The sequence below is a fragment of the Ambystoma mexicanum genome, chromosome 10 (genome assembly GCF_040938575.1).
Source record: "Ambystoma mexicanum isolate Mex_15411 chromosome 10, UKY_AmexF1_1, whole genome shotgun sequence".
NCBI lineage: Eukaryota > Metazoa > Chordata > Amphibia > Caudata > Ambystomatidae > Ambystoma > Ambystoma mexicanum.
The window spans coordinates 1,513,648,052-1,513,664,504 of NC_090932.1; the positions used below are offsets into that span (position 1 = coordinate 1,513,648,052).

Genomic DNA, 16,453 nt, shown 5'->3' on the forward strand with positions numbered 1-16,453 from the left:
AGTCTAAGTCACGTGTGGCAGTGAAAGTTGCTGTGACCAGGCCACGTGGATCTGGGGCAGCAATGTCATCTGCTGCCCCAAGAAGCCAGGGTGAGGAGGCTGCAGGGGCAGCTGCAGCTCAATCCACCCCAGCTCCAAGTCTCCCAGCTGGGACAGTGTCGGTCCAAGTCCTTAACACCGAGGTTGGTCCTGCCAACATCACCCTGCAGCCAATGCCTGTCCCAGTCCATCTGCGCTTCTGCCCCTACCAACCAGAGCGGCGTAAGCCACTCAGGATCCGCACCACCTTCCAAGAAGAAGGGTGCTCTTGCACTACAGGCTGGGACCCCAGACACGGCTACACACTCCGGCACGTCAAGGAAGCCTAGCTTCAATGACGCTGAACTAGATGCACTTGTGGCCTATGTGTTGGCACAAAGTCGCGAAATGGTGGTGACTGCAGGGTGCAAGACTACGCCTGCTCAGCGTAGGGTCCACTGGCAGACCATTGCGGACCACATTAGTGCCCTTGGATTTGTGAGGCGCACAGCTGATGATTGCTATAAATGGTGGAATGACCTGAAACGCAGACCAAAGAACAAGCTGGCTTCCAATCATGCCTCTACTCTGGTGACTGGCGGTGGGTCTCCACCAGAGGACGACCAACTGACTGAACATGACTCTGCCGCTGGAGCCTTCGTCACAGAGGAACAGATCCGAGGCGCGGGAGACCTACCAGATTTTGAAGCATTGTCCGGTGAGTGCCCATGCATGTGTGTGCCATCCATGTGTATGTTGCTTGGGTGATATGTTCTGATTGAGTGCCAGGTGAGGCTGTGTAGTCATGACTGGTATGGGCCACCCATGTGGTCCCTCAAAACCATTCCCCGGCCTTGGGTTTGGGTATGACAGTATCCCTTCTGACCACAGTTGCCAATTTGCACCAGATTACTGCAGTTGCCCTTCAACTGTCATCTTGCAACTACATTGTTCAAAATGTTTTCCTGTTCATTCAGCCAGATTGTTTCAATCCTTGCCATTTTTAGGACACTTTTTTTTGACGTACTGCCACATATGCAACATACTTCTGTCATACATTACACCCCACAATGGCCCACATTTATTACCATGTTATGGGAATTATTTCACCATTCAGGCTGATAGAGTAATGGGCTGCACACAATCATTTTTGGGCCCTGTTTGAATGTAGAACATGACTGTTGTCTTCTGTCATGTTGAAGTGACCAACCATTGATGTATTCATCTGCCTGCCATCACTGTATCAGTGAACAGTGGATCTGTTGCAGCGTATGGCACATGTGTGTTTTGTCACACTATTTTGCATGTTTCATCTCATCATGTCCATCTCACATGGATGTGTGACAGTACTGATTTTCTATCATATGGCTGTACTTGTCAAATGTACCATGGCTATGCTACGTGACATCTGTGTGATGGCATGTGTCATGTATGTGTATTGGACATGCCACTCACAGGCTAATGTGTGCTGCCAGTGCTATCCAGCATGCTGCACATGTGTTGATTTTCCATCTTGGAGTCCTCAGTGTGTGCTTTGCTTTTTGCCTCCCCTTCCAACTCATTGACAGTGCATGCATGCCAGGGTTATAGTCATGTGGGACATGTGCAATTTATGTACTGGATCTCTGCCTCGTAAGGCCTATGTGTGTGCTATGGTTCTCATGCCTGTTTCCATTTGTTGTCTTTCATGTTTTTGCAGGTGATGAGGCACTTGATGCTGTTGAGGAGGAGGAAATGGTGCAGACCCAGGAGGAATCTCGGCCACAACCAGGCACCAGTGGAGGACGTGGGGTGGTGGTGGTGGGTGAAAACCCAATCCTCCTGCAGACCATATTGTCCACGGGTGTCTCTGGTTACACCTCCGCAGACCTCTATGAATCAGGTGCTGAATCGGACAGTGAGACATATGTGCCATTGCAGGTGAGTGTTTCTGGCAGGGATGCTGTTCTGTCCAACCCACCTGCACCGGGGGTAGACCCCTCTATGGGGATTTCAGTTTTGCAAAGTCTGCCTGTGGCGGTTACGGATGCAGCATCACACTCCACAATATTTGCTCCTGTTCCTGGGCCAGCAGATCAAAGGAGGAATGCAGTACTGCAGCCTCAGGCAGTGCCAGCACAGCAATGTGCAGATCGCCTTGCCCCAAACAGGTGTGGTGCCCGCCAACGCGGTGGCCGTGCGCCACCAGGCAATACTGTGTGGGAGAACTCCATGTACAGTATAGCAGCACAACGGGGGGCATTGTGTGAAATGATGGCTCAGGCAATGGATACGGTGGCCACTACCATTCTCCTCCCTGAAAGGCAGATGGAGCTCCAGCAGCAGGCAACTGACTCCATTTGCCACTCACACAGGGAGGACATGTTGGCGTCCAACAGGGACCGACGGGCTGCACTGGAGACTCTGCATGCAGCCATATCTGTAGAGTCACAGGCCCACCGGGAAGCCCTGAGGTTAGAACACGGGTCCCTCAGAGATACTCTGGGTGAACTTGAGGTTTCCCGGAATTTTAGGTCAGAACAGTAGCTGGAGCAGCTCACACGTTCACTGTCCGCTGAGCTCCAGGCAACCCGTCAGGAGATCCGGGCATCACGCGAGGCCATGCAGGCAGAAATGCGTGCTACCTGTGAGGTGCTGCATGGGGATCTCCGTACCATCATCCTGCAGAACCAAACCTTCCAGACCCGCATGCTTGCTGCCATGGAGGACCATACCAGGGCTTTGCGTGGGCTGCCTCCCATATTACGGCCACCTCCTGATGTAGCAGCAGAGGGTGATGACAGCGACGGCAGTTCTCCCACTGTAGCGTAGCCGTGCAGGCCATGAGCCCATGGAGGTTTTTTTTTTTTTAAAATCCACGCATGTGAGTGTTGGGATGCACCCTGTACCTCGTGCCTCCTGGGTGGCCTCCCCGCCCCCCCGGTCCACACATGGCCATTTATTTTATTTTTACAGTGTGTTGCTTTGTGTGGCTCCCGTGGGCATCCACTGTGCATTCCAGCTGGGCACATGCAGGCTTGTCCTGTCTTTGGGCTAGATGCTTGGTTTCCTGACACACACACCCCTCCCGCTTCCCCTTTCCATGGGCTTGCAAAGGGTGTGACCAAGTGACAGTAACTTACACAGTGACATTGGGCTCCCATGAGTTGTGTGGGCAGTCTGTAGTCAAAACTGTGTGTACATCCCTAGTGGGGATTGTTGTTGGATTCTACACTGCATGGTGTATTGATATGTGCTTGTGCATCCATGTCTTTCTCCTTATATACATGTAGGTTCTTCATGTCTTCAGAAGGCCGTCTGCTTTGCAGATGCAGTTCATGTTGAATGCAGTACACTGATACATTTGCCTGACAGCAACACTCTGCCGTTGGAAGGGGTCGATGTGCTGCCTTAGTCAGGTTGTGAGACTTGCACTATTTTAATTTTTCGCTGTCATATGTTGCCATGCTTTCATCCTGTACTGCTGTTTTGTGTTTCTGGTAAGTATTTGTTCATGTGTGGTGTTTCTTATTGATTACTGAGAGCATATTGTCTGTGGACTGTTTACATTAGGGACATTGCACTTTGTGACACTTGTGTCATTTGTTGTGCATTCATTTGGTTGCTTTCACATTGCATGCCATGCCATGGTGTGTTGGGTAGCTGAGATGGGGAGGGGTTGGGTGACATGGCACTATTTTGCTGTGGTTTTCTGCAAGGGGGTAATCAGTCCTGCTGCATGAATGTGTGTCTTTTTGTGACACAGCATTGGGTGTCTTTAAGTAGTTAGGGATGCACACAATGTAACACTTCCAGGTGAACAATCTCAGGCTGGTATGGTTGTGACAGTTGACTGTCCCTTTTGTTATCATTGATTGTCAGCTGTTATGTGCCAGGCCTGTGTGCACTCCGCAGGGGTGGGATTTTAGGTGAAGTAATTTGCCACAAGCTGTGTACGGGCTGCCTCACCACGTGCCCGTTCAGCTCCCATGCACAGCGGGCGTGCATGTGGTTGGGGATGTGGGGGCACCACCATGTCCACGGGCAGGCGCCGGCGTGTTGCAACGTTGTGCAGGACACATGCTGTCACTATGATCCTGCACACTACTGGGTGCGCGTATAGCAGTTGCCCACCAGAGCGGTCAAGGGAGCGAAAGCGTGACTTGAGCAATCCGAATGTGCGCTCCACTATGCCCCAGGTTGAAATATGGGCTGTGTTGTATCTTACCTCGGGTGGTGTGGTGGGGTTCCGAATTGATGTCATCATGTAGGTGCTCAGAGGGTAGGCACTGTCCCCTGGGGAGGTGATGATGGCTATCATTAGTGGTGTTGTCACATTACTCAGTATCTGACATGCATCTATGTGCAGAGGCATTTATACTCACCAATCAGCCATGTGTCACCAATGCCGCCCAGCTTCCAGGACCCGGTTTAGGGGTGACATTCTGAAAATGAAACTATCATGGCTTGACCCTGGATAGTTGGCATATACTGAAGTGATTATTCCCTTGGCATCACATACTACCTGCACGTTGATTGAATGCCAGTGCTTGCGGTTTCGATATATGTGCTCAGTGGCCCTGGGAGGACGTAGAGCCACATGGGTGCAATCAATGGCATCTAGCACTTTGGGGAAGTGTGCCACCCCGTAAAAGTCCTGCACCACGGCCTGCCTTTCTGCAGGTGTTCTGGGGATGTATATGTGCCTGCCGACTGAGGAGCGTGCAGTCATGATGGCCAACACCTGGTCTAGGCAGCGTGACTGCGTGGCCTCTGACACACCCCCCACTATGGCACTTGTCAGCTGAAATGACCCAGTAGCCAAGAAGTGCAGTACATTGAGCACCTTTTCCAAGGGGCTCAGTGCTTGGGAGCACAGAGTGGGTGATGTGAGATCATCCCCCCACTCCCTGACCAGTTCTAGGATTATGTGTGGTGTAAACCTGTACCTCCCATACACCTGGTCATCAGGCATACCAAAAAGGCTGGTCCTGGGTAAAAAAAATGCGGGGCCTGGCTATCCTCCTCCTGCGGTGTCCCACGACCACTGCTGCGAGGAACAGTATATTCATCGTAGCGTCTGAGCTTGTTTGTTGTTTGCACGCAATTTTATGCTGCGCGGGGCCACTTACCCCTGCTTCCTGCTGGCGTACGTGTTTCCGGATTAGCACGTCTTTTTTGGCGCACGCCTTTATCCTGTTCAATTCCATGAATATGTGTTGTGGGCGTTGCGAGCATTTACCTCCTGTACTTCCCCCGTAACGCCCACATTTTTGCGTGTTGTTCCCCATTCCGCGTGTTACGCCCAGTGTTCCGCCCACATTTGTTGTGTGCGCTGCGCTATGTACGCTTTCCCTATACGCGTAGTGCACGCCGTTTGATGACGTGTGAGCCCGCGTGCACCACCCATGATTTTAGCACACATCCCAGGATTTACACGCGCACTGAATTCCATGAATCGATGTGCGCGGCTTTGGCACGCGTGTGCTGCGATTTTCACGTTTGCGCTGCGATTTTCCCACTTGCGCTCCCCTTTTCGGCGCACATTTATTCCATGAATCGGCCTGTAAGTCGCCCGCTATTTCTCTTCTGTTCTCAATGAAATTCCTGCAAATGTCTACCTGCAAAAGGCATTCATGGGTATATTAATTCCCATTGATGTTTGACTTGCCACACTTGCAGCATGAAACACATCTTTCCAGGGTAAACATCTGACAAATTTGCCATCAAATAATTCCTCATTCATGTACTAACGAGTCAGTCCTGCATCTCTAGAATAAAGTGCATCCTGTCCATTTTTATCAAATAGTGTGCACATTATTTTTTTTGGTAGCGTAATTATTATTGGCAGATTTTACTAGGAAGTGCCCTGTGGCCATTACCTCTGAAACTCCTATTTTTTGTAGCTTCTGGGTAAGTGCCGATGGAGCCCCATCATCGTGAACTGGGGTACATGTCTGTGGTGTGGCATTTTTTTGCAGTTCACTAGAGGTAGAGTGCTCTTAAAGTGTGTTCTAATCTCTTTTGAGATATGTTGATCCTAATTTCTCCCCACCCCAGTTTTTCTTAATTACCCCGGTTTGGATAGGTTGGAATATGGTTATCATGCACAAATCTATATCCTGCACAAATATATAGTGGCAGAGTACAGGCACGTGTCATGTTGTGCATATAGAGGGTTGCATAAAATTCGGTCAAATATGTGTAAAAAAGAATTGGGATAGTTGTTCGTTAATACAGCCCATAAATAGGCCTACGTTCACTTTTGATGCAATGCCATCCTACCTCACCTCTAGGTAGAAGGCTTTGCTGAACTACAATTTACATTTGAGCATTTACAAATGAATATATGGGTGTATTTCCTGTTTTAAGGTCTCTCCTACTAAGCCCTGACCACTTTCGTCTGTTGACATTTGCCTGTATCCTTTTCCGTACACATCGGAACTTGTACTTTTGGGGGAAAAGCAGTCCTCCTAGAATTGCGAATAAAGGTGTTCTCTCGTTTCTGTTAAATGCTAGCCTTATCGAAATATAGGGTCGGTGGGCATATGGTTCATGTGTTTAACCAGCCGTCAACGGGTGAGTTATTCTTGCATTTACAGATGCTGGGGTTTGATGTATTTGTTTGCTACTGGCCCTAAAACAAAATTCATATTTCATGTTCCATCAGCATTTGAAACAATCACTTACTGGCCTTATCTTCTTAATGAACTTATTAATGGACGTACATAGAAATATTAAGGAAAATGGGTGGCGTTGGGTACAGCTGGTGGCTACGTCAGGCCAGCTCTCCGCATGCAATGCAGTTAATAAATGTTTAAAACCTGTTTAATGAAAAAAGTGGTTTTCTTCCAACAGAATATTATTCAGAAGCTTCTGGTTGCTATTATGTTTATATCTGCTCCAGTTATGCTCCTGGGGAAACCACTCTACCTGTACTGGTTGCACAACAAAGCCAGAGGAATTAGAATGTACAGAGTGAGTATCGATTTCAGCAATACTTTAAATGTGTACGTTTTTAAATTTCGATTAGAGGTGTACTTTATGTCAAATGTTTAAAGCAGGATATTATTCACTGATGCTACCATTGCACAGGAATGCCATTTCTTTTCCAACAATGCAAACACTACATTCAGCTGCAGTGTCTTTGATCTGCAACTGAGAAAGTGCTAGTATTTCTTAATTTCAAATAGACACCTGTACTGTATAAGGTAGCGACCTTCCTGTGGTGCCAGGCCCTATTTGGAAAGCTTTATCCCTATGAATGTGGGCAAATCAGGCCTTTTTCACTCTATTGAGGCAGCGTTTAAATGGGTCTTGTTATAATTGCAGTCAAGCACCATGAACCCGTTATCGTGGTAATCACTGAACTGTGCAATATTCAAAATGTGTGTGTGGTCTACAGCAGCATCACCTGTGCTTACTTGTAATGTTTTGTGTGAGAGATCCCTTTCTAGTCCAGTACTACTTAGTTGTTTGGGGATTTTTAAGAATTCAGAAACATAACGAAGACACCTCCGGATCAGGAAGCGGACCAGCAACTGCAAACAACCATCGATACAAACCAGTGCAGAAGAATGAAGTTGTGAACTACAAATCCCATCAAAGACTCTTCACTTCAGCACCCAAAACCAGAACAATTAAATATATCAGGCAGTATGTGTGCTCAATGCCTTAATCAAACACATGGCCAGCAATAGGATTGTTCAAAGATTCCTCGTCACTAATAATGCCACGCTGCCATCCAACTTAAGACAGTTTCTTAAAGGCTAAATCGTTCAACCAAAAAGTCACTTTCAAAATATCCTCCACTCTCATTGTAGCTCTGTTTAAGAGTTGGTCCCAACTTTCCAGCTTTGGACATGAACCACCCAACCCAAGGGACAAAGGTGTGGTCTGACACAGCCTGTAAAGCTTACAAAGTGCCATAAGCAGCTACAGATTACTTGTACCCCTGATTGGTGTGGTCATCTGTTCATACTCCTTCGCACAACTAGACAAAGACATGAGTTAAAGGGAAAAGCTGGATGAGACCCCACTCTACTTTTCGTCTTGGTATCCTTGGCTGTTAAGGTTGCTTTTGTACCACCCTGTGCTGAGGGCACTACAACCACGGACCTTAATGGGGACTAAGACACCTGACAAGAAAGGGAAGCCAAACCTCTCTCTGAGGTAGGTTATGTGGACAGGGCACCCAACGTAAATTAACAAGGGCTGGGGAGAACAAGGGAACCACAAAGTCTAACAAGAGAGTAAAGCCCCCTATCACCCTGCGCAATTGTGTACAGCGTCCTAAAGCAATCTAACCCTGGTATATGTGGAAGTCTCTAGGCCTGTTGATAACTACCTAACACATATAGGTTAAGGATGGGAAAAAATGGATGTGGACAGTTTTGCCCACTGAAGAAATGGTCAAAGAAAATGCCTCAGGCCTACACCTACACACCACATTAATTTGGATCCTCTAGTGCATAATAGTACAAATAATCAAAATTCAGACATGATAATAAATAATAGTCATAACTGGTAGGTTTCAAAGCATAGCCAAAGGCTTTCAGGAATCATTAAGACATTTTAGCAACAGTTACCTTTGCAAGTCATTTCAGGAAAAATTATCTAGAGTGTCACCAAGGTTAGTTGCAATGTTAAAGGTACATTCACCATTGGTCACTGGCACAGGAGAAACTCCTGTGCTGGCAGGACCAGGAAGAGCAAGAGGGGACACAGATATCCCCCTATACACAATGGGCACTCCAGAGCTCATAAGAGGGCATGTAAAGCCTTGCACAAGCTGAAAATAAGATCACTTCTTGGTAAAATAAAGCACATACTCTCAGAATAAATTCAAGTACCACAAATATGAACATCACTGGAAAACGGCATGGCAGCACACAAATTAGCAGTTCAAGATAGAGCAAATGAAATAACACTTCTGCTGAAAGCAGCAAAGAAAGGAACGGGGTTGAGCAAGGAAATGCCCTCATGGATCGAAAGGATAGGCATTCGGCTAAAAGTATTTAGGCTGAGCTAAGAAAGACTACATATTTCCTGGTATTATAGCTAGTTTTGATAGAAAATTGGTGTTTGTTATGTCCTGTGTCTCTTTGCTCTGGCCCTGTGTGGATGCTTGCCTGATGTAATGCCTGGTGGAATCTAAGTTGTGGAATGTTGTGGTGTGAGTGCCCTTTGTGTGCCATGAGATTCATTACAGTGAGCTGCCTGTGAGAGTGGAGGCCGGTGGATGTCTTCTTATGTATCCTTCTTGTACTTCTTGTACCTTCTACTTCCCTTCCCATGAACTTACCTCTTGTGTCATCTTGCAATCCGGAACCTAGTAAAGAAGCTTGTTCCCTACCTGTGGCTCTGGAATTCTTTCAGCACAAGAGTACAACTTAACAATGGCGTCCAGGATCCAGGAATTCCAGAGGGAGCAGTACCTGGAATGAGGGACAGAAAAGGAGACCCCTGGAACAGAGACATCCACCGGCCCCCCGCCACCCTATATGTGAGCTGACTCCTGCACAGAGTGAACCACAGGTACAAGCAGACAAGGGTGGGAGCACAGCGCAGTCCGGTCCACTCAAAGTAGCCAGTGGGTCTGGGAGAAAAGTATGTCCAAGGAAGCCAGAGGGGCTGAAAGATGTCTTGGGCTGTCCTGCAGTGACCGGACACAGAGAGCACAGCTGCAAGGAGCAGCCAAAGGGCCTTGAGTAGAAATTGTCCCGTCCTGCAGAGGCAGGACAACCAGCGAGGCTACAAGGGGCTGTCAGAGGGCCCTGTGACCAGTGGGGATTGGCTTGCTGAGTCAGGGCACCAGGAGCAGGCTGGAGAGTTTCAGTGAGGCAGGGCGGCTTGGGAGAAAAAAATTGAAATTGCCTGAAGAGGTCTGGGAGAGACCCATCTGTTGCTGGACAGCGAGTGCCATTATAGGAACTTGGAACATATGGTAAATGCTGTGACGGAACAGTAAAAGAAAGAAAATTCATCTGTTGACCGGAAAATTGTTCATCTGTGTCTTTGCAGGATTCAGACCTGTGGGCTAGAAGTGCGGCCTCCGTGGCGGGGCAGTCTCCGTAGTCAGAGATGACAGAGTGAATATCGTTATTCTTGTGCCAGCTCCGTGTGAGCAGATCTCAGAGCGGGGAAGCTCTGTGCTCTTTTAAGACTCCGGCATTATGAGGATATTTTAGAATGTGGTGCGCAGTGCGTCACTGGGACGTTGAATGAGGGAAGAGAGTAAAGAACTTTGATGCATGCATCCATGGAGGCCCAAGCGAGTGGTGGCGTACGGAATTTGGATGCTCTGCCATCCTAATCGGTGCGTTAAACAGTGTGGCGCCCAGCCAGATGATGCGTTGCTGCAGGGACGTTTGTGCCTTTGCCCGTTCGCAAAGAAAAAATAATAAAATAAAAAGGGAAACAGAAGAACCTCTAAGCCGCACGTCTTTGACCGGCAGTGTACAGATCACCATTGAGGTACCAAGCTGAGTAAAATACTTTGTAACATCCAGCAGCAATGGTGTCGGACAGAGTAAAATGTCAACGCGCATTGGTTTTCGGACATGGGTAGCAATTAACCGTTTTGATGGATTTTGCAAGTACTTAATTATTGCTCCTGTTGGTCACGTATGTTGTGGGCACCGTTTTTCGATCTGAACTGCATGTTAGCTTAAAAAGTTGAAGTTGTGACCTAGGTCATCATTAAGTTTCCTTCTTTTAATTGTCATGTGAGGCCTGTTTGAAGTGGATGTGACTGCTAACTTGGGTATGAGGTCCTGTAGTGTGATTTTGAAATATCTGACTTGGCTTCTGTCATTAGATATTAGCAATGACCTCTGCAAACGTATGTGTCATGTATGTTTTTTTTGTACTAAACTTCTGCCTCCAGAGCACCAACATTGTTAAGGACTGTGTAGCTCTAGGACTTTGGACTCGATTAGAGAACATTTCGAGGGGATTAGGTCCTCCGACGTATTCCATATCTATGACATGTAGTCACCACAGCTGTGCTGCTTCGGAAAATCTTCGGCGTCTGCGTCCTACGTCGATACGCCGCCCTCGAGGACCTCCTCCGGCGGCCGACGTCACTGGATGTTATAAGAAGGACGCACAACGCCGGTAGCCTCAGTTCCGTTTTTTCCGCGAACGTGTTCGCTTCAGAGATCTCGGCGTGCCTCGACTCTTTGGAGTTTCTGTTCTTTCTCGGTTCTTCGAACTTGTTCGTATTGTGAAGTACTTTCTTCGTGAAGATGTCTACCTCGTCTTCCACACCGCGTCCGGGCTTTAAGAAGTGCGGGGAGTGTGGGTCCAAGATGTCGGTTACGGACTCGCACGACGCCTGCCTCTGGTGCCTCGAGGAGGCCCATGACACGGATGACTGTGTCAACTGCCTATCGCTCATGTCCAAAGCCTTGTGGGAGCCTCTGAGTTGGGCACCGTCATCGGTCGCCTTCCTCATCCGAGGACTCCGCCCGTCGGCGGGTCGCTTACCCCTCCAAGCAGGCGACGCCGGAGGAATGGGCTTCCTTCAGGAAGAAAATGTTGGCGATTCTCGAATCGCAGGGCACTGGTCCGTCCGCACCTCCAAGTGGGGTCGGTCGTGATCGGTCGAGAGACACCACTCGCACGCCTTCGCCTTCGGTCGGCACGATTCGCGGGAGAGGTCCCGCTCGGACAAGGGGAATCGTTCTCGTCATGCCCATTCCAGGTCCCGGTCCTCGACGCGCTCGAGACCGTGTGCACCTGTGGTGTCTTCGAGGAAGACGTCGACGCCGGTAGCGCTGAGGTCGTCGACGGACTCTTTCGAGGCCCCGCCTCCGAAGAAGTCGTCGATGCCATCGGTGCCCAGGCTGTCAAGGGACACGCTCAAGGCTCCGGCCTTGAGGACTGTGTCGACGCCATCGATGCTGTCGGCGCCGCGTTCGGCGTTGGCGCCGATTCATTCGACGCCTTTCAAGGCTGTTTTGACGGGTTCGGTGGAACCACCTAGAAGGGCTCTGGCAAAGGTCAAGCATGGCTTTGTTCCACATTCTGTGCCTTCTTACCGCCAGCTTGAGTTTATTTCAGAGGTGGATGAGGGCTCTGATGGTGGCATGGTTCCGGATACGGTGCCGGATGAGATTCTCTTGGGCCATAGCCAAATTGAGGACCTGCGGCAGTCCCTGCACGATGCCAGTGGGCTGGACACCTCTCCGGAGGTGGAGTTTTGTAGGCCTGAGCCTGGCACTCATGCCGACTCCTCGTACCAGCGCCTTATGTCCAGGGTCACCGAGTACTTGGGATGGTCTGCCCCCGCAGGGGATTTTCTTCAGGATGACCTTACGGATATCCTCGACCAAGGTCCACCAACTGACCCGGTACTGCCGTTCCATATGACTCTACAGAGGAGAGTGGCGGCGGCTTGGACTGCTCCGGAATGTCTCCCGGCAGTGGGCAAGTCTTTGCCGCGAAAATACCGCCCAGCCAGTAGCGACCCCTGCTACTTGACCAGGCACCCCACTCCGGAGATCCGGAGAGTTTGGTTGTGCAGGCGGCTACGGCCCCGGCAAAGCAGGCGTCATATCCTACCATCCCTCCTGATAGGGACGACAAGCGTTTTGACGGCTGGGCGAAGAAAGTGTTTTCTTCAGATGGTATGGCGCTTCAGGCGGCCAACTCCATTTGTGCCTTGTCACGTTTCACGCACACTCTGTTTGAGACCCATCATGGACTTGCGCGGTTTGAACAAACTCCTCAGGAAGGACAAGTTCAAGATGGTTACTCTCTCTCGAGTCCTCCAGGCCCTTCAACTTCAGGACTGGTTGGTGTCTCTCGACCTCAAGGACGCTTACTTCCATGTGCCGATCCATCCAAAGCACAAGAAGTACCCGAGGTTCGCAGTTGGCGACTCACACTTTCAGTTTCGGGTCCTGCTGTTCGGATTGACCTCTGCCCCGAGGGTCTTCACCAAGCTCATGGTAGCGGTGGCAGCGCACCTCAGGAAAGGAGGGATTCACGTCTACCCCTATCTGGATGATTGGTTGATCAGGGCGCGCTCTCCCGAGCAAGCCCTGGATCATCTGTCAGTCACCTGCCACTCCCTCCACAAGCTGGGCTTCTCCCTCAACTTGAAGTCCCATTTGACACCAACTCAGAGGCTCCAGTACATCGGAGCTGTGCTCGACACGTCCCTGGGGCAGTGTTTTCCTCCCCAGGTGAGTGCTCAACACATTCAGCAGATGGTGCACAAGTTTCAGCTTGCCCAGAGTCTCCCAGCGTTCGAGTTCTTGAGATTGCTCAGCCTCATGGCATCCTGCATTCTTCTGGTGCAAGAGGCCGCGTTGCTGATGAGATCTTTGCAATGGGCACTCAAGCTCCAGTGTTCTCAGTCCTCCGGCAGGTTGTCGGACCCTGTTCAGGTGCCGTCCTCGGTCGCCCAGGTCCTTCTGTGGTGGGCCGTCGAAGACAATCTGATTAAGGGGGCTCCATTTTGGCTACCCTGGCCGGAGGTAACGATTGTGACGGACGCATCCCTCACGGGATGGGGAGCTCATGCCAGCGAGTTGACAGTCAGCGGTCGTTGGTCTCCGTCGGAGTCCAGACTCGATATCAATCTGTTGGAGCTGTGGGCCGTCAGGCTAGCCCTGAAGGCTTTTCTGCTGACTGTGCGAGAGAAGAATGTCCTGATCCTGACGGACAACACGGTGGCCATGCACTACCTCAACAAAAAGGGGGGGGGCAGGGTCACTTCCTCTGTGCAGGGAGGCGATGCAGCTCTGGTTCTGGGCAATCCAGCAAGAAGTTTCGATCTCGGCAGTTCATCTGGCCGGAGACGAAAACGAGACGGCAGACGCTCTGAGCAGGCAGAGCGCAATCTCTCATGAGTGGGAGTTGGCTCAGGAGATTCTCCTGGAGATCTTCGCCTTTTGGGGACCCCTCAAGTGGATCTCTTCGCCTCCAGTGTCAACCGGAAGTGCGAGAGGTTCTGCTTGTGGGAATTTCCTCCAAAAGGAGCCTTAGGAGACGCGTTCGTGGTGGAGTGGTCATTCCCACTGCTGTACGCGTTTCCTCCAGTCCCCGTCATCCCGCAAGTACTGCAGAGGTTACGGAGGTTCGGTTCCCGGATGATCCTCATTGCTCCGGCGTGGGCCCGGAGGACGTGGTACCCGGACCTTCTCGACTTGTCTATCTGCCCTCCACGTCGTCTTCCCTACTGAGACGATCTGCTCTCACAGGAGGGGGGTCAGGTTCTCCATCCAGAGGTCAGATCCCTCAACCTTCACGCTTGGTTTCTGAAAGGTTGAGGTATAAGGATTGGGACCTCCATGAAGACGTGATGGAGGTGTTGCTCTCGGCCAGGCGGCCGGCAACAAAGTCTCTGTACCGTTGCCGTTGGAGAAAGTTCTGTGACTGGTGCAGAGTTAAGAATGTGGATCCTTTTGAGTGTGACATTCCCATGGTTCTGTCTTTTTTGCTTTCCTTGGCCCACAGGGGCTTGCAAGTGGGGACCATTAAAAGTTACCTGGTGGCGCTGTCCATATTTAAGCGCTCGTCTGAAGAATGTTCCTATTTTAAGATTCCTTTAATCTCCCAGTTTTTGAAAGGGCTCACTAATGTGTTCCCTCCGTCACCTTTTCTGGTGCCCGGTTGGGATTTGAACCTTGTTCTTAAGTTTCTTATCGGTGCTCCGTTTGAGGTTTTGCATTCTTGCCCTTTGAGACTGTTAACTCTGAAAACTGTGTTTTTGGTTGCGGTTACTTCCGCTCGCAGAGTGAGTGAGTTACAGGCACTTTCAGTTAAGCCACCCTTCACTGTGTTTCATAAGGACAGGGTTGTCCTTAGAGTTCGTCCTTCCTTTCTTCCGAAGGTGGTGTCGGAATTTCATTTACGCCAGAAGGTTGTTCTTCCAGCGTTTTATCCTCCTTCACATCCTGGTAAAGAAGAGGAGAGGCTCCATAGGCTTGATCCTAGGAGAGCGTTAAGCTATTCTATTTCACGCATGTCCCGGGTCAGAGTGGACGATCAACTCTTCATTGGTTACGCTGGAAAGCGTTTGTGACAAGCTGTGATAAAACAGACTTTGTCTCGCTGGATTATTTTGGCTATCTCTGAGTGTTACCGCTTGGCGGGTAAGGACCCACCGGTCGGCTTGCGGGCCCATTCTACCAGGGGTATGGCTGCCTCTACTGCCCTAAAGAGGGGTGTTCCTATTTGTCACATCTGTGATGCAGCCACCTGGGCTTCAGTACATACTTTTGTACGTCACTACTCCCTCGATTCCATCCGAGGGCAGGATCTGGCCTTTGGCAAGGCAGTCCTTTATTCCGCAATTTGATTGGGCATGCTAAATTTGTGTTCTAAATCCTTTTCCCACCTCCTTGCTTGGTACTGCTTTGGGAGCCTGTCATAGATATGGAATATGTCGGAGGACCCAATCCCCTCGAAGAACAAGTTACTTTCTTACCTGGTAACGTTCTTTCGATGGGATGGTCCAATGACGTATTCCATATCGCTCCCTCCCTACCTTCCCCGCTGCAGAATTTCTTTTGCGATTGCAGCTTGCGTTCCGCAAGGTCTTGTGTGTCTGACTAGCAGAAAACTGGTGGCACAAGTTCTGGGGGAAAAAACTACAACTGAGGCTACGGGTGTCGTGCGTCCTACTTCTCACATCGGGTGGCATTGGCCGTCGGAGCAGGTCCTCGGGGACGGCGCATTGACGTCATCGACTCAGGACGCAGACGCCGAAGATTTTCCGAAGCAGCACCGCTGTGGACATTACCTGTCATAGATATGGAATATGTCGTCGGACCATCCTATCGAAATAACGTTACCAGGTAAGAAAGTAACTTGTTCTTCTGAGGGATCTGCGCCCCGAAGAGGGGCACTCGGAGGTAAAGCCATCACCCAAAGTGTTCGTAGAACACAACATTTGTGTTTGTTTGTTGAGAGCATCAGGCCTTGAAGGCGGGAGACTTTTATTGAAGAGAGATTTAACCATCAAAGAACCTGACAGCTGATACGGAACTGTTAGCTCGTGTTCGGAAGGATCGAGCGTGTGCTGTGCTTCACGTGCTAAAAATGTGGGTAAGGGCGACCTGGAGGCAATCACATCATGACTTATTATTTGAACACGTTTTCCTTTATTTGAATACCCTGTCCCACACTCTTTCTGTAATTAGTTGTAAGGAAATGGCAATGTATTTTCTCTTTTTTCTCTAGGCTTTTTACTTTGTCAAGATGCCACAAGGACTGCCTTATTTTTCATTTGATGGTCGACGCTTGCTCCCATCTTAGGTTTAAGTTAGATTTTTTTCTGCTCTGCCTGAACTTACAGTTTAATAAACACCCTTGAACTGTGAACACTTGTGTCTGTCTTTACTGTTGTCACCATGAGTTCCTTACACTCTACCACCACTACCAGCTTCATCTTGTACTCCAACACCTCCTGCTCTAACTGTAACTTCTGCACCTACTCGCC

General features: G+C 49.7%; 1 protein-coding gene across 1 annotated transcript in view; it reads left to right on the plus strand.

The window, feature by feature from the left end:
* The window catches only part of ATP6V0A2 (ATPase H+ transporting V0 subunit a2), a 721,136-nt gene that overhangs the window by 654,480 nt on the left and 50,203 nt on the right, over positions 1 to 16,453 (plus strand). The window contains exon 16 of the mRNA XM_069619692.1: positions 6,856 to 6,975. Coding sequence (XP_069475793.1) covers positions 6,856 to 6,975 — 120 coding nt within the window. The remainder of the gene's footprint in view (positions 1 to 6,855; positions 6,976 to 16,453) is intronic.